An 18,081-nucleotide genomic window follows, 5' to 3' on the forward strand; every position below is an offset into this window, starting at 1 on the left:
TATACAAATAAATAAACTTTGCCCATTGTCCTTGACCCTCCAATTCTATTACAACTCAAAATACCCAGGACCTCCTAAGCCCTCTTATCTAATATACAATCCCTCAATCCACATTTTTGACTCGGTTAATCCTCTTAGTTCCTTGCGAAACCTTCAGTCTGAGAGATGGTTTAGCTTGCTGTATATAGTAGTTCTCCTCAAAGTGGTCAATCTTGTGGGCGCGGGAATGTTTCTAGGGGACGTTAGAAGAGATGACGCTCTCTTGCGGACGCGAAGACTTTGATCGAAGCGGTGAAAAAGTTCGGCGAATATTCATCAAATAGATAAATACTTGAGGGAGCTTACGTGGGGATACATTTAAATTTAAACAGTGTGTAGGAAAAGTATGGTATGGAAAAACACTGCGTACCAAGTAAATTCTTCAACTACCCACAGGTACAAAATTACTAAATATAGACCTGGTTAGTACATAGTGCGGGGGAGAGTAGTGATGGGCGAAGAAATTATTCTAAAAGTGAGCCATGGGTAAATTAAGTTTGAGAACCTAAATTATATAGCGACCCCTTAAAATAAAAATAAATAAAACTCAAATAGGGCACAGTGCATAATTGAAAATAATGATTAGCAAAATCTAGAATTCTTATAGATTAGTACAATCTAAAGTTTTTTAACGTAATTAATACGATTTTTTCAAGACAAACCTATTTCGAGTATCGTGTTTTTTTTTTCAATAACCAAGCCTCAACTGTAAACACGGCAAAAATTGCTTCTTATTTTTCACCACTTCAGACATTAATTTTTTTAAAACTTAAGTAGCCTATTTTCATGTCCAAAATATTGACAGACAGACAGCCAAAGATACTTTCGCATTTATAGAATTAGTAAGGATCCTATCAAACATAACTTTGCATGTGCATTTATAAAGAATTATAGATAGATATTGTGTTACATTAATTAATTAATTCAAATATTTATTAAAATATTTTATATTGTTTAGTCATTTGCATTAAACTGTTAGATTTTGCGTAGAAAAAAAAGATATAACAATTGCTAATTAATTCATCGGCGCAATGTTTTTAATTATTCATATGAGTTTTATGGATTTGAAAAATGAAATAAAACTTGAATAAGCTGTTTTTATTATAATATGAAAAGTCCAAAACAATCCACTTTGCTTATATCTGAAAAAAAATGAATATTTAAGAAAAATACTTCAACTAATATTACTTCCCTATACTTTAATCGCAAACTCTTTTAATTAGCTCGCAATAAAATAAAGTAAAAACACGAATATCAAGTTTCCTCGACTCAATGGGATATGTAATTCAAGCTACTATTCATGAAAAGCAGTAAAAAGATGAAAAAGTATTTTAGTGTTCACTAAAATGAGAAGAAGCTAATGTTTAATCAAATAAAAGATTTGTGTGAATAACTAATCGAAAAATTCGTTATCCAGTTTTAGAACCTTAATTGTTACTTGACCACTCATAGCCATAATCTATACATTTTCGTGAGCCTTATTGCATCTTCTTGCATAATTTCGATTAACAGAACACTTTTAAAATCATCATATTTCTTTTAATATAGTCATATTTCAATCCTTTCGCCAAGTACAATCCTTATACTCATCGTTTACCGATGAAAAATTCGATCATATAATTCATTTAGGCAATGCCAACAGATTGACTGATAGAGAGTCATAGCTGCTTCTAAAATTTAAAAACAAATTTTCTAATACGGAACTTTCAAAAATTTCGCCAATATCGCTATATTGAAATAATTTTAATGATACTAATGTTTTTATTGCAATTTTTAGGTACGCGATCAATCCGTTCTTGATCGTGAAAAACAACAAACCCTATCAATGAAAGTTTATGCAAAAGAAAAAGAGGAAAGTGTAATTACTAACGGAAATGCTTCCTCTTCAGTCACTGTGCATGTAACATTACTTGATGCCAATGATAATAATCCAATGTTTATTCCAAGTAATTTATATGAATTTTCAATCAATAATGATGTTAAATTGGGTTACACTGTGGGTGCAGTTAAAGCTGTTGATCCAGATTTAGGACGAAATGGGATGGTATTGTATGACTTACAAAAGACATCAAATAAAACAGGCCCATTACCATTTGGTATCGATGCACAAACTGGAAGAATAACCGTAACGGATGTACCATTAATTGAAGGACGTCATGCATTATTTGTCGAAGCATCAGATCAACCAGCCAATCCAAGTGAGCGTCGTTTTTCTTTGGCAGTCGTAACTGTTGATGTTATACGTCCAGGCTTTCGTGCTGAGGATGATTTACCAGACTTCGTTGGAGCGCCGTATGAATTTTGGGTCGGTGGTAATGTAGGTATTGGTACCAGTGTAGGTCAGATTCGAATTAATGAAGCTGCTCGTAAAAGTAATGTGGTATATGATCTCTTGCACAGTTACCATGATGGAGGTAAAGAATTTAAATTAATAATTTTACATTAGTCCCTAGTAAAAATGATTTAATTAATCGGAATTTTTCTATTCACTAATATGAAATCTCAAATGAATTTCATAATTCAGGAAGTGATATTTAATAAATAATTTTGATCATTTCAGTACCCTTTGCTGTGGAAGAACGTTCTGGAACGATTACCGTTATAAGTGAATTGGACCGTTTTCATAGACAACTTTATGATTTTGAAGCGGTTATTACAAACGAAAAAGATTTAACTTTGGTTACAAATGTTACCATCCATGTTGTGGATCCCGATGATGAACGAGGAATATTAATGAAGTAAGGAATGATAACATATTTTAATGTTCAAAATTAACTTTATCTCGCGGATACAATGAATTTGAAAGATTGAATTAGAATAGTTTTATCTAATAATAGAAAGAAGTTGAAGCTGTATGCTCGGTTTATACGGCTAAAAACGGTTGTATACATTATGCAAATTGAGAACAGTTTTTCAACTATATGATTGCTTGAAAAAGATACAGAGACACAACGGCGTCATCTATACGAATAATTTTATACTTACGTATACATTATCATGAGACTATCACAAGTTTTATTGATTTCATAAATTTGTAACCAGTCTCTGCGTAGTAAAACGACGATAGTGATGCTTATTTGAGCAATGTCGGTTCATTTGCTTTCAGAATTCTCTCATAGATGACATTCTGTTTACAAACTTCTGAATATGGATTGGTTGAATCCATTAATGGTCTAGAAATACATTGTTATGCTTGTAAATAAATTTAGGAGACATATATATGTAGGAACGTCATTATTTGTTTCTTCAGTTTAATATAAATAAATTTTGTAGTTTAGTTGAATAATTGGTTCATTTTCTACTTATCATCTCACTTGTCGGGCAAAGCTCTTCGCCATAATGTGTGGATAGATATACCCTCACGACTAAGATATTACCACAACCATCTCGGTGGCCATTAGTCGTACATTATCTATTTTATCTAGTCAGATTTTACGATTTACCACATGGTCAAAAACGATACATTTCATAAAAAAGGATATAATTAGATTTGATTACTGCTTCAATGAGATTACTGTTTTGTTTAGATTTCTAGTTATCAGGATATCGCATAAACTCTCTCTTTATCAGAAATTGCATGTCAAATCATCAAATTAAATTCATCGAAATTGGAAATAAATAATTAATTTTTTTAAGGAAGTAAATCAGAATTTGATGAACCTCGCATTCTATATGGCAAATTTAACCCAAAAATATAAAAATCAGGATCATTTGATGAATTGACTTAAAGTTTTCGAGACGTAGCCTTAACTCGCACCGAGGTAGTGTGTCAGTATTCGATTTATGGCTATATATCGGAAATTACTCGTCTAACTATCACATGCATCAGATTTTCGTATATTGTGGTTGAAAATTATCTTTTAATCGAGATTATAATCCAATCCAAAATTGCATCTCAGGAACTCGTCCAATTTTCATTTTAATAAGATATTCGTATTTTACGAGTGAAAATTACATTGTATTCGGGGTTTTAACATAATCCGAAATAAAAAATTTTTGCTCTTTTTTAAAGATAAGTACCTATGGAAAAAATCGAAAAGTAACATACAATTTTGGTACTATAATTTATACTGTAAACTCAAAAAAGGGAGCTCAAATGACGATTAATAGTTTAGTTTTCGAGAACGCAGCTTCTTTATCTAGGCAGCTTGAATTTGATATTTAATTTTCTGTCTAAACAGAAAGTAAGATTTTATGATATAATTTTTAATGTGTTTGTAGAGGCACAAGCGGAGCACCAATTGAATTTCGAGTACGTGAAAATATGTCTGGAGCACTAATTGGACGATTATTTTATCAAAATATGACCAAAAACACAACATCAAAATCGTTACGATTTGTAATTGCAAATCAACCCGATGTGACTGACTATATTGCGATATCCCAAGATGGTACATTGTATACTAAAAAAGGACTTGATCGTGAAGAAAGGGATACATATCGCTTAACTGTAATTGCTGAATATAACAAAGGATTTTTAAGTGGAGCTGGTATTTATCAAGTAAGTTTTCATTCAAGTTGTCTAAATTCTAAATACATGAATTACGAATTCTTTTAAAAATATTTTAGAAAAGTATGAAACTATTATTTTCACAATAGAACACAATTGAGAACAAAAAAACAATTTCGTCAAAGTTATGACCAAAGTAGGAACACTATTGGGTTTAGAATTAAGATTTCAGTACCATAGTGTCGCAAATATCAACCTTCATCTCCGATAAAACAGCTGTTTTTTTTACCAAATTGAGACATAATTAATTTTTTGACACTTGCGTATGCCACGAAAGTGTCTAAAAACTACTGATGTGCATTGATGTTGTTATGAACAACAGATTGTTTATCGTAGATGAGGATTCTCAATAAAAACAATAGATATAGAGTATCTCTTAGCTGGAAAACCTAATATTATCCGTATGCGGTCATTCTGACATACCCTGTATATTTTATTTTCAGTTTAAACTCGTTATATAAATTTTCATAAAACAATTTCCTAAATCAGGAAGCTTTCGATACGTTCTTTTACCGAAGAACAAATATAAAACACCCTGTATATTTTATTTTCAGTTTAAACTCGTTATATAAATTTTCATAAAACAATTTCCTAAATCAGGAAGCTTCGATACGTTCTGCTGTGGAAGAACAAATATAAAACACTGCATATAAATTATTTCATTTTAAATATAATTAATTTCTAAGGAAATTGTTTTTTTCTTTAAAGGTTACTGTACATGTTGATGATGAAAATGATAACGCCCCCATTTTCACTCAATCATTTTATGAAGGTAAAATTAAAGAAAATTCACCACGATATACTGAAGTACAGATGTCACATTTAATCAATGCAACGGATAAGGATAAAGGAGTTAATGCTCAATTTACGTTGACATTGTTTGGCGATGGGCAAGATTTATTCCAAGTGAATCAAACATCTGGTAAAATAATTTATAAGGGCACCAAAGACGGATTAGATCGAGAATCAAAACCTGTGTATAATTTTCGATTAATTGCACGTGATAAGGGTAGTTTAAGTTCTGAAGTGAAATTAACTATAAATATTGAAGACGAAAATGATAATGCTCCTACATTCTTACAAATGGTTATTTTACCGGATCAAGGTGTGAAATTAGTTGAATACGATGAAATGCATGCGAATTTAACAACAGCGAAAAATAATTTCACTGATATTTTAACAATGAATTCAAATAATCAAGTCATGTATTTTGCTCCATTAATAAGTTTACCAGAAAATATACAAATTGGGACACCAATTGTTCGTTTATTAGCAAACGATCGAGATTTTGGTGATAATGCCCATTTAACATATAATATATTATCAGAAACAATAAAACAATCTCATGCTACGGTAAAAATTGGACCACGAATTCTTACACAATTCTTTATGATACAACCTACTACTGGTGAAGTAATTGTCGCAAGAACTTTACCAGCTGAAACCGAATTTCGTTTAAATATCTCTGCTACAGATCATGGTGGATTATCTGATAATGTGACAATACGATTAACTGTTAAAGACATTAATGATCATGCACCCACTTTTAAACAACCATGGTATAGTTTTGATGCATTAGAAGCGCGTTATACAAATAAAATTTTGGGTACAATTGAAGCCGTAGACAGTGATTTTGGTGAAAATGCAAATATTTCATATTCAATTTCCGATTATGAAAATTTACCATTCAGTATAAATGCCAGAAGTGGCGTTTTAACAATCAATGGCGAGTTAGATCGAGAAATAAATGATCGATTTACATTTACATGTGTCGCTGAAGATAATGCTCCAGGCGAATCAAAATTACGAAGTTTTGTTGATGTAGAAGTAAATGTTCTAGATGTAAATGATAATGCGCCACAATTTTATGGTTATGATAAATTGATTTCAACTCCTCATCCTGAATCTTCAACTATTCCGAATCATAATTTTGAAGCTGTACAATTAACTCCAATATATTTTGCCACTGTGGTAGAGAATAGTCAAATTGGAACAGTTGTAACAAAAATATTTGCAAATGATTCTGATTTTCCTGGAAATGGTAATGGTTTATTACTATTTGATATTCCACATCGAAAGAATCATGAAAATTTATTTGCAATTGATTCCAAAGAAGGAGTAGTGACCACAATTGGAAAGTTAGATTATGAATTACAAAATACATATAATATTACGATTATTGCTTCTGATTTAGGATCACCCAGTCTAAGTTCAACATGTTTATTGATTATATCAGTTATTGATATCCCAGACGAAGAACAAGCTGTTCTGATACGTAACATTGATCGACCCGTATTCTCGCATAGATATTATGAAGTAGAAGTTGAAGAAAATATTCAAGTACCCTTGAAGTTGTTAACATTGAATATCACGGAGGAGTATAAAGATATGAATTTACAATATAATATTGTAGTACCATCTGATGATAATAAAAATATATTAAAAATGTTCAAAATTGATTCACAAAATGGTACATTATATTTAATAAAAAGTCCAGATCGTGAACAAATTGATAAATATGAAATTATTGTTCGTGTTGATAAATCAAATAAAGCTGGACGAGGATTAATGGAAATGGTATATCCAATTGGCCCTGAGCGTTTATCAGAAATACGTAAGTTATGTTTTATTCGATATCATTTTTAGGGTTTCCAACTATGAAAAAAGTAATTTAGGTCAGGCAATATTTTAAGTAGTCTATAAATATATTTCTCTCACTATCAGTCTTAAAATAAGGTATAATGTTAATTGTTCCTTTTAGATCCAAATGAAGCAAAAGTTATTGTAAGAATATTAGATTTAAATGATAATTTTCCAAAATTTGAAACAAATGGACGGCCAATAGTTGCAGCAATACCATCTAGTGCTAATTTTGGATACCAGATTTTGAGATTACAGGCAACCGATGCCGATTCTGGATTAAACGGAGAAATACGATACCAAATACTTGGACGAAGTGATGATCAAACACGGCGATTTGCAATTGATCCCTTAACTGGTCAAGTGCGTTCAGTTGTAAGTTTTGCACGTGACGCTGGCAGAGTTTTTGGATTTGATGTTAAAGCCACTGATCGTCGAGGTGCAGATGATGGAAAATCATCAATTGCAAATGTTTTTGTAAGTTTATCTTATTGAGGATTTAATCACACGAGGGTCGATTTAGAATTTCATAGTGTAAAATAAAGTTGTAAAGTGTGTAAGTTTAAGACTATTGGTTGCTTTTAATTTTTTGCGTAACTGTTAGTATGGAACTCGTGTGATTGAAGCACAAATAATATGAAATTTGAATTTTGATTCAATAACCGTTTTCGTAGGTTTACGTATTGGATGAAGAAAAACAATTAATAATGGTTATGGGAAGTCAACCAATGGATGTTGAAAAAAGTATGGATAACATTACTTTGTAAGTCAATGGAATTTTAATAAATATTTTCGGTTTGTTTTAATTAATTGGAAACTGGAAAAATTACAGCATTTATTTAAGGTTGCCTCGCTATGGGGATAGTGCAAAAATTTTTTTAATATTTTTATACTTATTAAGGGTATTATAATACTAATGCTACTAAAATTTGACTGCCTCTAGCTCGAGATAAACTTTATTAAAGCTCGGATCATTAACAAGGATAGTACAAGAAATGTCGTTCTTTTAACAACAAATTTAAATAAAACCTTACTGAACATTTTTGTGTTCTGAGTTAAAAAAGAAAAATTATTGACCGTTTCATTGTTGAGATACAATAACACTTAATCAATTTTATTGTTGAACAGAAACGACTGTAGTTAGATTTTTGTGGTTAAAGAAACATAAGTATACTAACAAAATTTTAAACAACTCTTCGTACACTATATATTATATGAGAAACAGTTGAGTGGTGCAGTAGAGATACAAATTACACATTATTTTACTGCAAGCTTATATACTTACCGTGCATTTAATCCAAAACTTTTTTACAATATTGTAGGAAGACAACATGTTCGAAAAGAGTGTATTTATAAAAGGCTTTTGACATTTACATCATTTATTATTCAATCGTTTTTCATTTCAGGGCTTTATATAATGTTACTGGCTACGATGTTCGAATCCGAAAATTGGAACCACACACAGAACATAATCTGGTTGATAGTTCTGCGTAAGTTTTACTACTTCCATATTTAAAAAAATTAATTTTGTTTGGAGATTAAATATAATTTGTTTTAAATTTATTTAGAACTGATATGTTTTTGTACGCTGTCGATCCATTGTTAAATGTGATAATTGATATGAATCAACTCGAAAGGTAAGTACTATCTACTCATCTCATACATATATAAAATGACGCACATACCCATTAGGGGCCATTAGTGCTAGTCCCATTGTTATAAACCTTTATTAATGATAAAATATTCGTAATTGTACTGAAGAGTGTAATAATTTTCAATAGTTTAGATTTTATTGAATGTTTTTGGCAAATTGATACTAATTTGCAGCTAATTAATTTTATTTCTAAAAACTTTTAGCAAGTCATATTTTTTATTAAAATTCCTTATCTGCAGGATTGGAGAAACTGACACTATTTTGTGAGGGAATCATAATAACGTGATGCAAATATATCACTGATTTGAGTTACACCGTCAATGTAATTCATACCTATGTAATATTGCAATCGCTTAATTTAAGCCTTTATTGCATAAAATACTGTTTAACTATTCAAATTTAACGTAAATTTTGCGTGGCTTTGATTTTTCACTTTAATTTGACGGCTTTAAAAAAAATATTTTTATTGAATGTCGTTGATAATTGAGAAAGTAGATTTTGAGCAGTACGCCGAATACGTAGAATGCAAAATTTTGTCCTTAACTAGCCCTCCAGCTAATGTTGTCTTTGGCCGTTCATTTAGCGATAAATCTTTCACTGTTTCTCACCATTTACGTCTCCCAACATTTTATACCCTGTATATATGTAATATATATCAAGGTATACTAAGTTTAGTCCCAAGTTTGTAATATTTAAAAATATTGATACTACGAATAAGTTTGGTCACAAGTTTTAAGTTTTTTTTTCCCGTAAGTTTGTTGGATGGGCATTTTAGTAATTTATATCTAATTTAATTGGTGAAAATTAATTAATAAAAGTACAAATTCAGTGAGAGAAATTCAAATTTATAAAACGGAAAATGAAATTTTAAAACGGACGTGACGTCATAGTATGTGGCTTGCCATATTGTATGGTATTAATTGCTTATATTTTGTATGGTATTACCATGAATATATACTATAATTACTATATACGTGGGTATTACACCTGTAGTAAACAATAGAATGAAATGTCACCAACTGACAGATCACATATTAATACGTTATCAACAGAGTGCGCCAAAGGGATTACGTTTAAAAATCTCTAAATTATTCTCTATTTGAAATATTTTTTCACTTAATGAACAGTATTTATACTTTTTACTATATTATTACGGTGTAAGCAATGAATTTGAAAAAAAATACATGAATTCCGTATTAGTAGATGAGGGTATATTTTTGTAATGCCGGAATTAAGACGATAAACATTTCGTTTTATCCTTCGATAATTAATGAATTTTCTGTAAGTACCAATTTTTTTATGATTTTGTTTTTTTAGTGTTTTACATGAAAAGCAAGTGGATATTAAACGTCAATTAAAACCATATAAAGTACTTGATATTGGTATGGGTGTCCAATCAAATAGTCAAATAAAGAATCAACGATTCATTTTATCAACATTAGAAGTAATTGTTATTATTTTAGGATGTGTTATATTTGTTGTTGCACTTATTGCAGCATTGTGTATAAGTTGTACACGTCATAAACGTAGGTAAGAATATCATTTTTCAATTGCCATATTTTTTAATTTGTAAAATAAGAAATCGTTTTATTGGAAATGTTGCATTTATTCTTTTTATTAAGAGATAAAAACTATAAAGGAGGTGTGGTGGTTAATTCCACCCTTTCCCATAAGATTATAAAATCAATCAGAAGTTTAACAAGGATTATAAAAAATAGAACAGGTAGAATTAGACCTTAGCATATAAACTTAATATATAATAAACGAACCTGGGTGTATCGAACTTGCGATTTTTTGCATTGTCTTCAGAAAATTATCCTAAAAAAGTCTTTATGGTTTAAAGAGGAACTTTTTAGTTTGAACCCTCACGCCATAATACATACCATAAAACCAAGTCGCTTCCCGCTGTCTGTCTCTATGTATACTTATAGATCTTTAAAACTACGCAAAGGATTTTGATACGGTTTTTAGAATGATTCATTCAAGAGGAAGATTTTTATGTATAATACATCTCTACATAATATAGTAGAGAAACACTGGTCAAAGGAAATTGTGAACAAAAGTAGGGTAAGTGATACCCATCGAAGCGGGTAGTTCACAACCAGTAAGATATTAGAATCGTTGAAAAGATCTAAAAATTTTGCAAGAAAATTTTGAAAATACAACTTCCGTATTATAGTGATACAATTCGTTTTAATAATATAATCAGAAAAATATCTATTTTTGAAATTTTATAAAAATAATAAATTACGTACATAGGTATAAGTTAGGAGGCGTTTATAAAAACCACAAAACCATCAATCTCATGGGAATATCCTCGAAATAAAACACGATTACACCTCCCACTTTTATAAATGCGTAAAATTTATAAATGTTCATTTTAAACGTAGTTTATTCATATTTTTGTTTCTGTTAATATAATTAAAATTCTTTGATATTAATTTTTTTAACAATAACTATTATTAATCAGTTTTCTTTCTTTATGGTTCCAGATTTTAAATTACAATTCATAATATCCTGGACAAAAACTGTCCCAAACGATAGGTTCAGTTAAGCCCCATTTCTATTGAAATAGACCTATATTAATAAATACTTGCATTCGAACAACCAAGAAATATTATGATCATTTTTTATAATCTTTATTAACCATCTGCTCAATTTTATAACCAGAAAAAAAACAGCGAATTTAATTATAATCACTTAATAACATTAAAAAGTTTCCAATACTAAATATAAAATTATTTCCAACACGATAAAATGCCATATATCTTTTTAGCCTGCAGGTCAACACCGAAAAAACTTACTGATTATATCACCACCGTTGAGACTTTGTACACGTGCTCTTAATGCCCTTACGGTCAGCGTTTTACATAAAAAAAAATAACAGCAGAACCCCGGTAATTCGACAAACGTTTTATAGAGCAGTGTCGAACTATCGAATTTTTCGGATTATAGCCCGAAATTTTTTACAAAAGAGTAAAATTTGGATTACAGAGGGCGCCGGACCCGCCGGGGCCGGGTTACCGGGGTTCCACTGTATTTGTAGCGCGATTCCTTTTCACAGCTTTTAAAATTTGATGATTTGCCTCCATTTTTAAATTTAAAGATATTGGTTTTTTTGTTATTCTAATAGAAAAGCAATGGAATAAGAATTGAAAAATCATTTGGTCCTTCAACATAACAGGGTACTCGGTACTCAGAAAATTGCAATGCCCGTTAATGGATACCCCATTTTATTGCAGGTTGAGCACACAGATTTTGCAATTGTTATTCGTTTATCTTTCTCTTAAAATACCCATAAAAAGGACATCTTTAAATTTAAGTTTGGGGAGGGGGGTTGTATTCAAAAATTTTCCGATCATCTAAAAAAATAATATTCTGTTACCTCGAATTTCTTATGAAAGGCGCTGGCCACAAGGGCATAAAGAACGCAAATACAAAATCTCAACGGTGATTTAATCAATAAATTTTTTAGGCGTGGGACTGCGTATTATTATTAATAGATAAGTGTATTCATGATATTTTGCTTGAAGCCATGAAACAATTTCGATAATTTCAAATCGTACTTAGTAGTTATATTTCAAAACTAACCCTTTAATTAGCTGAATTCATTGCATTTGATATAGATACACTAACTATAATTATATTAATTATATTAATTTTTTATTATCATTTACAAAAACTCATATCACTACCGTAAAACTCATTAAATATATTTATTGTATTCAAATATTCATTGTATTAATAATAAAACTTGGTGCATCATAGAATGGCAGCTTTTTTTATTTCATCAGCTAATTCATCTCACATTTTCACTAAACAAAAATGATGATTAACCTTCGATTAATTTATAAAAACATGCCCTCGCCGGACAATTAAAATTGTAGTTTTTAAGAAATAATACTTTGTTTTTTTTGCCAAAAAAACAAGACGAAAAAAGTTTTTTAATTAAAAAAAAAGTGGTTGTAACGCTAGAAAAACGAAAAAAATGAGACAAGTTAAAGTCCATTCGAAATTTCAAGAGAAAACTCGAATTTATCGCATTCTTCGCCATTTATTTTCTCGGTGTCTATGACTTGTAGAAAACTCGTTTGGTTCTCAAATTATAGCTTTTAATGGTATATATTTGTAAAAAAAGTATATGATAATACAAGGTCCTTAAAATTTGCGAAAATGCAAAAATAGGTGCTTCGGAAAAGCCTCGCGCGCTCGGTAACGAAGAATTCTACGACAATTACTCATCGTCTAGTGACTAAGATGCAGTACTGCCTCGAAGAATCACGGATTTACAAATCTATTTAATATTTCTAGACTTTTCATTAAGTACCTTTGATAAGTTATTAGTAAAATAATAAAAATCTGTTTACCCTTGGGATTAAACGCGAAGAGAGGTGAGTTTGCATGTTACATGATATTCCTTATTTTTACTTAAAGGTTTTAACCTTCCCTAAAGTCCACACTTAGTGTTGTTCGCGTTTCTTTTGAGATTTTTTATGACTTTTCTATCCTCTTTAAAAAATTGGAAAAAATCGAAGATATTTTTTTTATTCCAATATCTTTAAAAAATACGTTTTTAGACCTTTGAGCATTTAAACAATAAATAAATTTTTAAACAATAAATAAATTTTGATTCAAGAATTTGATTATGTTGAAAGGATTTGATTTTGTTTCCACTAAAATATCCATATAGCTATAATCCTTTCTTAACGCGAAGGTTAATTATCATTTATGTAATTTAATTCATATTACAAGCTTTAAATTAGTCATAAAACACTGTACATTATTCACGCTTTGCGATTTAATTATAACACAGCAATTAAAATACTTTTATTATTTTGTTTAACATAAATTATTAATAAATATTATGTTGCTGTGCTTATAATTGAAGAGCTTTTTGTATAGTAAAAATTTATTTAAATTTTAAGACAAACCAACAAAAAAAACTGAGGTCATCTATTGATTTTATGTGTTATAAATACCCATAACATATTCAAAGCCGTCCATAAGGTTACAAAAGGGTTTCTATGCTAGTCAAAGTTTTCTCTTCGCGGGTCAAACCGAACAATTCGACAAATAAAAAATTTATACTGTTAAAATAGGTACTATCTCAAAAAAATGGCATCTCAGACACCAATTGTTTAAATTAATTTTATCACTCGTAAACCTTTTACTTTAGTAACGAATAAACCAGTGATTACTTACTTTGATATTTAGTTGGCTAAATAACTACACCAAGCCTTTTTATTGAGAAAAATAACATTTCTTAATTTTGTACGAGCACTAATAAAATTTAAAACAATTTTTGAATAAGGTTTATGAGAATTCTCACTGTAGAGAAATTCTTATTGTACGCATTTTGTTAAAAAAAAATTAGAGACGACAATCGAACCAATTATGATTCCACAACTTTATCACTTAATTAAAATGTATTTTGTTTTTTATATCTCACTCTAATATTTCATTAAAATGTCACTCTAATATTTCAATAAGTTAAAAGTTAACTTAAACTTAAAGTTATGTTATAAAATTTCACACAAAGACAAAATTCTTCTTGCTAAGCGACCGATATGATTAAAATGTTCAAGGAAGCATATGTATAAAACTCTCGTTTTGAGACGCATTTGTCGTGGCTGTATGACTGTATAAAGTTCATTGGAAAGAATTTCACCTACTCCCCTTGAAGGAGTCACCACCATTCGGAGTGAAAGTTTGACTGCATATGACCTTGTTTTGTAAATAATCGATGTTACAAATTAAGCTGTGTAATCCGTAGCCATAGGTCTAGCAATTGAACGTCCGCACTTCGAATCTGGGTTGATGTATATTATCTTAATTTACTCACAAAAAATCAAAATACTCTTGGTTATGTAAAAGGTACAAAATAATGTCGTTTTTTATATTTTTTGAAGAAAAAATTTAATGAAAATTAAACTTCTTTGAATGCACATTTATATAATACTGTCTGTGTAATCAGTTGTGGTTTTGTATACACAAAATGGAGAAAAAACACTGGTAAACTAACGTAAAAAACACACACAAAGACGCACATATAGAAGTTTTAATCCAGTTAAGAAACATTTAGTTGAGTACATTTCTGAAAAGAAAAAGTGAAGAAAAAGTTTTCTATGAATATAAATGTTATAATAGTGATTTGAATAATTCAAAGCTCATTATTATTTTTGTTAAAAAATGTCTTCTAGATAAATCCTCTTTCGCATTTTTATTCAATAATAGTTTGTATGTAGGTATTAGTGATGGGACGAATGTTGTACTTCGTACAAGAGCGTATGCGGATGTTTACTTTAAAAGAAAAAAAAAAAAAAACATTCAAAAATTGTTATGTATTAACTTGCTAGGTATAATTCTTCATTAGCATAAAAGAGTCCGTCGTATAAGTCCATTAAAAACACACCGTATAAGTTCATTAAAAGCAAATTTCAGTTAGTTTTTATTTGAAGATAGCTTGCTATAAGTGCATTTGTCCAACAGCTTTAACTGTGATTAAAAAGTGATAGAAAAATATGAGTAAAGCATTTAATATTTTTTGTCAAAAACATTTGAAAAAAATTCGCATCGCGTTTCTTGCGAATGGTAATGTTTAAAATCATGCGAATATTCGTCGCATCACTAGTACGTTTGTATATTGTTTGAATTTTAAAAATGTGGCAAATAAATTTCTCCAAATTAATTATATTTATACGCCTAGACTCATTTTTAATGACAGATTTTATGAGTGATCGTTTTCCACTATCTTTTTGTGATAAGATTTTCTCTACTATTCGATTTTCTATTGATGAGAATCGATTTTCTATTTCTGTTCTCGATTCTCGATTTAACAATAATTGTTCATAGAATCTAGATATAAAGCAAGAAGCTAATCATTAATGTTTTAAAAACATTGTCTCCGGTTATTCGTATTTAGCTATTACGGGCGCGGAAAGGAAGTATAGAATTTTTTTTTCTTCACTTATTTGTGATCAACTAATAACTGGTTGGCGATACACACAATACTTCTAGTGGATAGCCCTATTCAAATACTGAAATAATACTTATGATAACACATAGATACTGAAGTATCTATCAGCTATCTCTACCATTATATATACCATACCAACACTGTGGTAAAAACATTTCTTAGCGTGTAGAAATTCATTAATGCATAAGACAACGCAAACAAATTAATCTAGTATAGGTACTTTTATAAAATTTTCCAGATATTCGTCACTGTTAGTAAAAATTTCCACAAATTTTGTTAAATATTTCATATGTTTTAATACTTTCGGTATAAACTAGAAAATCATAGTTACATCTGTTATCATCTTTCATTGTAAGGTTTTTGTTAAGCCAAAAATTATTGCCTTTTTAACAATGGCAACCAATTTACCAACATATAAAATTGAAAGGGACATGCTTAAAATAACATGCGCTTAAAAGATTTCTTAAAACTCACACATCATTAAAAATAAGATTTACAAATTCACAATTTTATTTAAAAAAAGCACTTTTTGATTTATGGTACAAAGCACCATATTATTCAAAAGACACTTGCTTTTGTAAATTATATTTCAAGCTTATGGTACAAAGTCCTTTTTTTTCGTTTTTATGACAATCCTTATAGAAAAGCATCTGGACAATATTTTGGAAATAGCCATCATCACCGACCTGTTTCTACAACTTTGGGATATTCTTTGGGAGCACCTGGTGGAGATTCTGGTACTTTGATAAAACCACCTTCAACCAATTCTCTTTATCCACTTCGGTATGGTGAAATGCTATCGGAATATACAACTCCGACCAAAACCGATCCTTCATACATTATTGAATCCCACCATTCTAATAGTCCTGGTAGTGGTAAACCAAGACTATTACAAACACCTGCACATCATCAACGATTTAATGAATCTTCCAATACTGATATACATTTTTACAATAGTAATAAATATAGGGGTCAGTATGGTGGTATTATCAGAGGTAATATACCAACAGCCGGACGTCGTAGTAGCCTTAGTGCTATAGATCGTGCTGTACGCGCTGGTCAACATATTGGTATGGAAACATCAATTGCATCGCTACATTCTAGTGGAAAGGATTCTGGGATCGTAGACGGAGCACATGATCATCATAATGCACAACATCTTTGTCATTGTGGACAATCGACGTCACACTCATCGGAGGAAAGTTCTAAGTAAGTACTTTTAATTGTATTAACGAACGATATTTCTTCCTTTTTCAATTTCTCTCAAAAATGATGCTTCTATTTTGAACAAAGACATTCTGAGATTGCTGTACTCTAGTATTTTATAATATTTCTTCCATAAAAAGTGAAGATAATTTATTTTTCGAAAATCATGTTAATTTTTTTAAATTAACATTGTTCACACTAGGTATTCTTTCTTATTCCACTTTATCTAAATTTGAATAGTAAAAAATTGAGAAAATTAACAAAATTTTGGAAAAATAAAAGCTGACAAAGAATTATTATTCAGCTCTAACTTCAGTTTTATACGATGTTATTGGCAAAATATCCTTTGCTCTATCTCCTTTTCAGTTAGGATATGGATTTTTGATTGGATTAATTCGCAATCGATCAAGTTATGTTTGTTCGAACAAAATGAAAATACCTGTCACCGTGAAATAATTCCCTACTCTCAATCAATACATCTTTGCGTTAAACTTAACTAATGTTTCCTATTTTAGCAGCTATGAAGATTCATTACAATCAATGCACCGTGATTTATGTCCAATGACACAACATCACAGGTCGTATTCATCGTCTGGGCGGCGATTTAGTTTACCACCAAATGATCATCATTTTGAGAGGATACATCAATCATTTCGGGATGATATTATGCGTTCAACGCCAATGATACATCGTATGCCAATTATACATTCAGGTCATCATAGTAACGGTGGTAGATCAACAATGTTATTGGCAACAGGTCCAACGGGTACAGTGGCCATACCAAGACGGCATAGTGAACGAGTACTTCTTGCATGTCCTGTACCACCAAACTAATAGAAATGTTTTAAAAGTTAAAAAATTAATTTTAAAATAGACAAACCTAAATGTAACCTAAACCAAAAATTATACATTTTATTTGTGCAATAATTAGTTTTGAAACGTTGTAAAGTATAATTGAATTAATTATTGAAATTCTATTATCATCGATCAAGGTCGGATTTACATAAAGAGCCCCCTTGGGCAATTGTAAAAAAAAAGACGATTTTTTTTCAGTTA

General features: G+C 30.0%; 1 protein-coding gene across 1 annotated transcript in view; it reads left to right on the top strand.

Annotated features, from left to right (window-relative positions):
- LOC123292796 (cadherin-89D) overlaps positions 1-17,859 on the top strand; it is a 73,472-nt gene extending 55,613 nt beyond the window's left edge. Inside the window, exons 9-19 of the mRNA XM_044873511.1 lie at positions 1,817-2,453; positions 2,600-2,777; positions 4,261-4,540; positions 5,258-7,163; positions 7,311-7,666; positions 7,864-7,952; positions 8,596-8,679; positions 8,758-8,826; positions 10,161-10,373; positions 16,462-17,028; positions 17,541-17,859. Of these exons, the coding sequence (XP_044729446.1) occupies positions 1,817-2,453; positions 2,600-2,777; positions 4,261-4,540; positions 5,258-7,163; positions 7,311-7,666; positions 7,864-7,952; positions 8,596-8,679; positions 8,758-8,826; positions 10,161-10,373; positions 16,462-17,028; positions 17,541-17,859 (4,698 nt within the window). The remainder of the gene's footprint in view (positions 1-1,816; positions 2,454-2,599; positions 2,778-4,260; positions 4,541-5,257; positions 7,164-7,310; positions 7,667-7,863; positions 7,953-8,595; positions 8,680-8,757; positions 8,827-10,160; positions 10,374-16,461; positions 17,029-17,540) is intronic.
- Positions 17,860-18,081: the final 222 nt, after the last annotated feature.

Source organism: Chrysoperla carnea, chromosome 2, assembly GCF_905475395.1.
Source record: "Chrysoperla carnea chromosome 2, inChrCarn1.1, whole genome shotgun sequence".
Classification (NCBI taxonomy): domain Eukaryota; kingdom Metazoa; phylum Arthropoda; class Insecta; order Neuroptera; family Chrysopidae; genus Chrysoperla; species Chrysoperla carnea.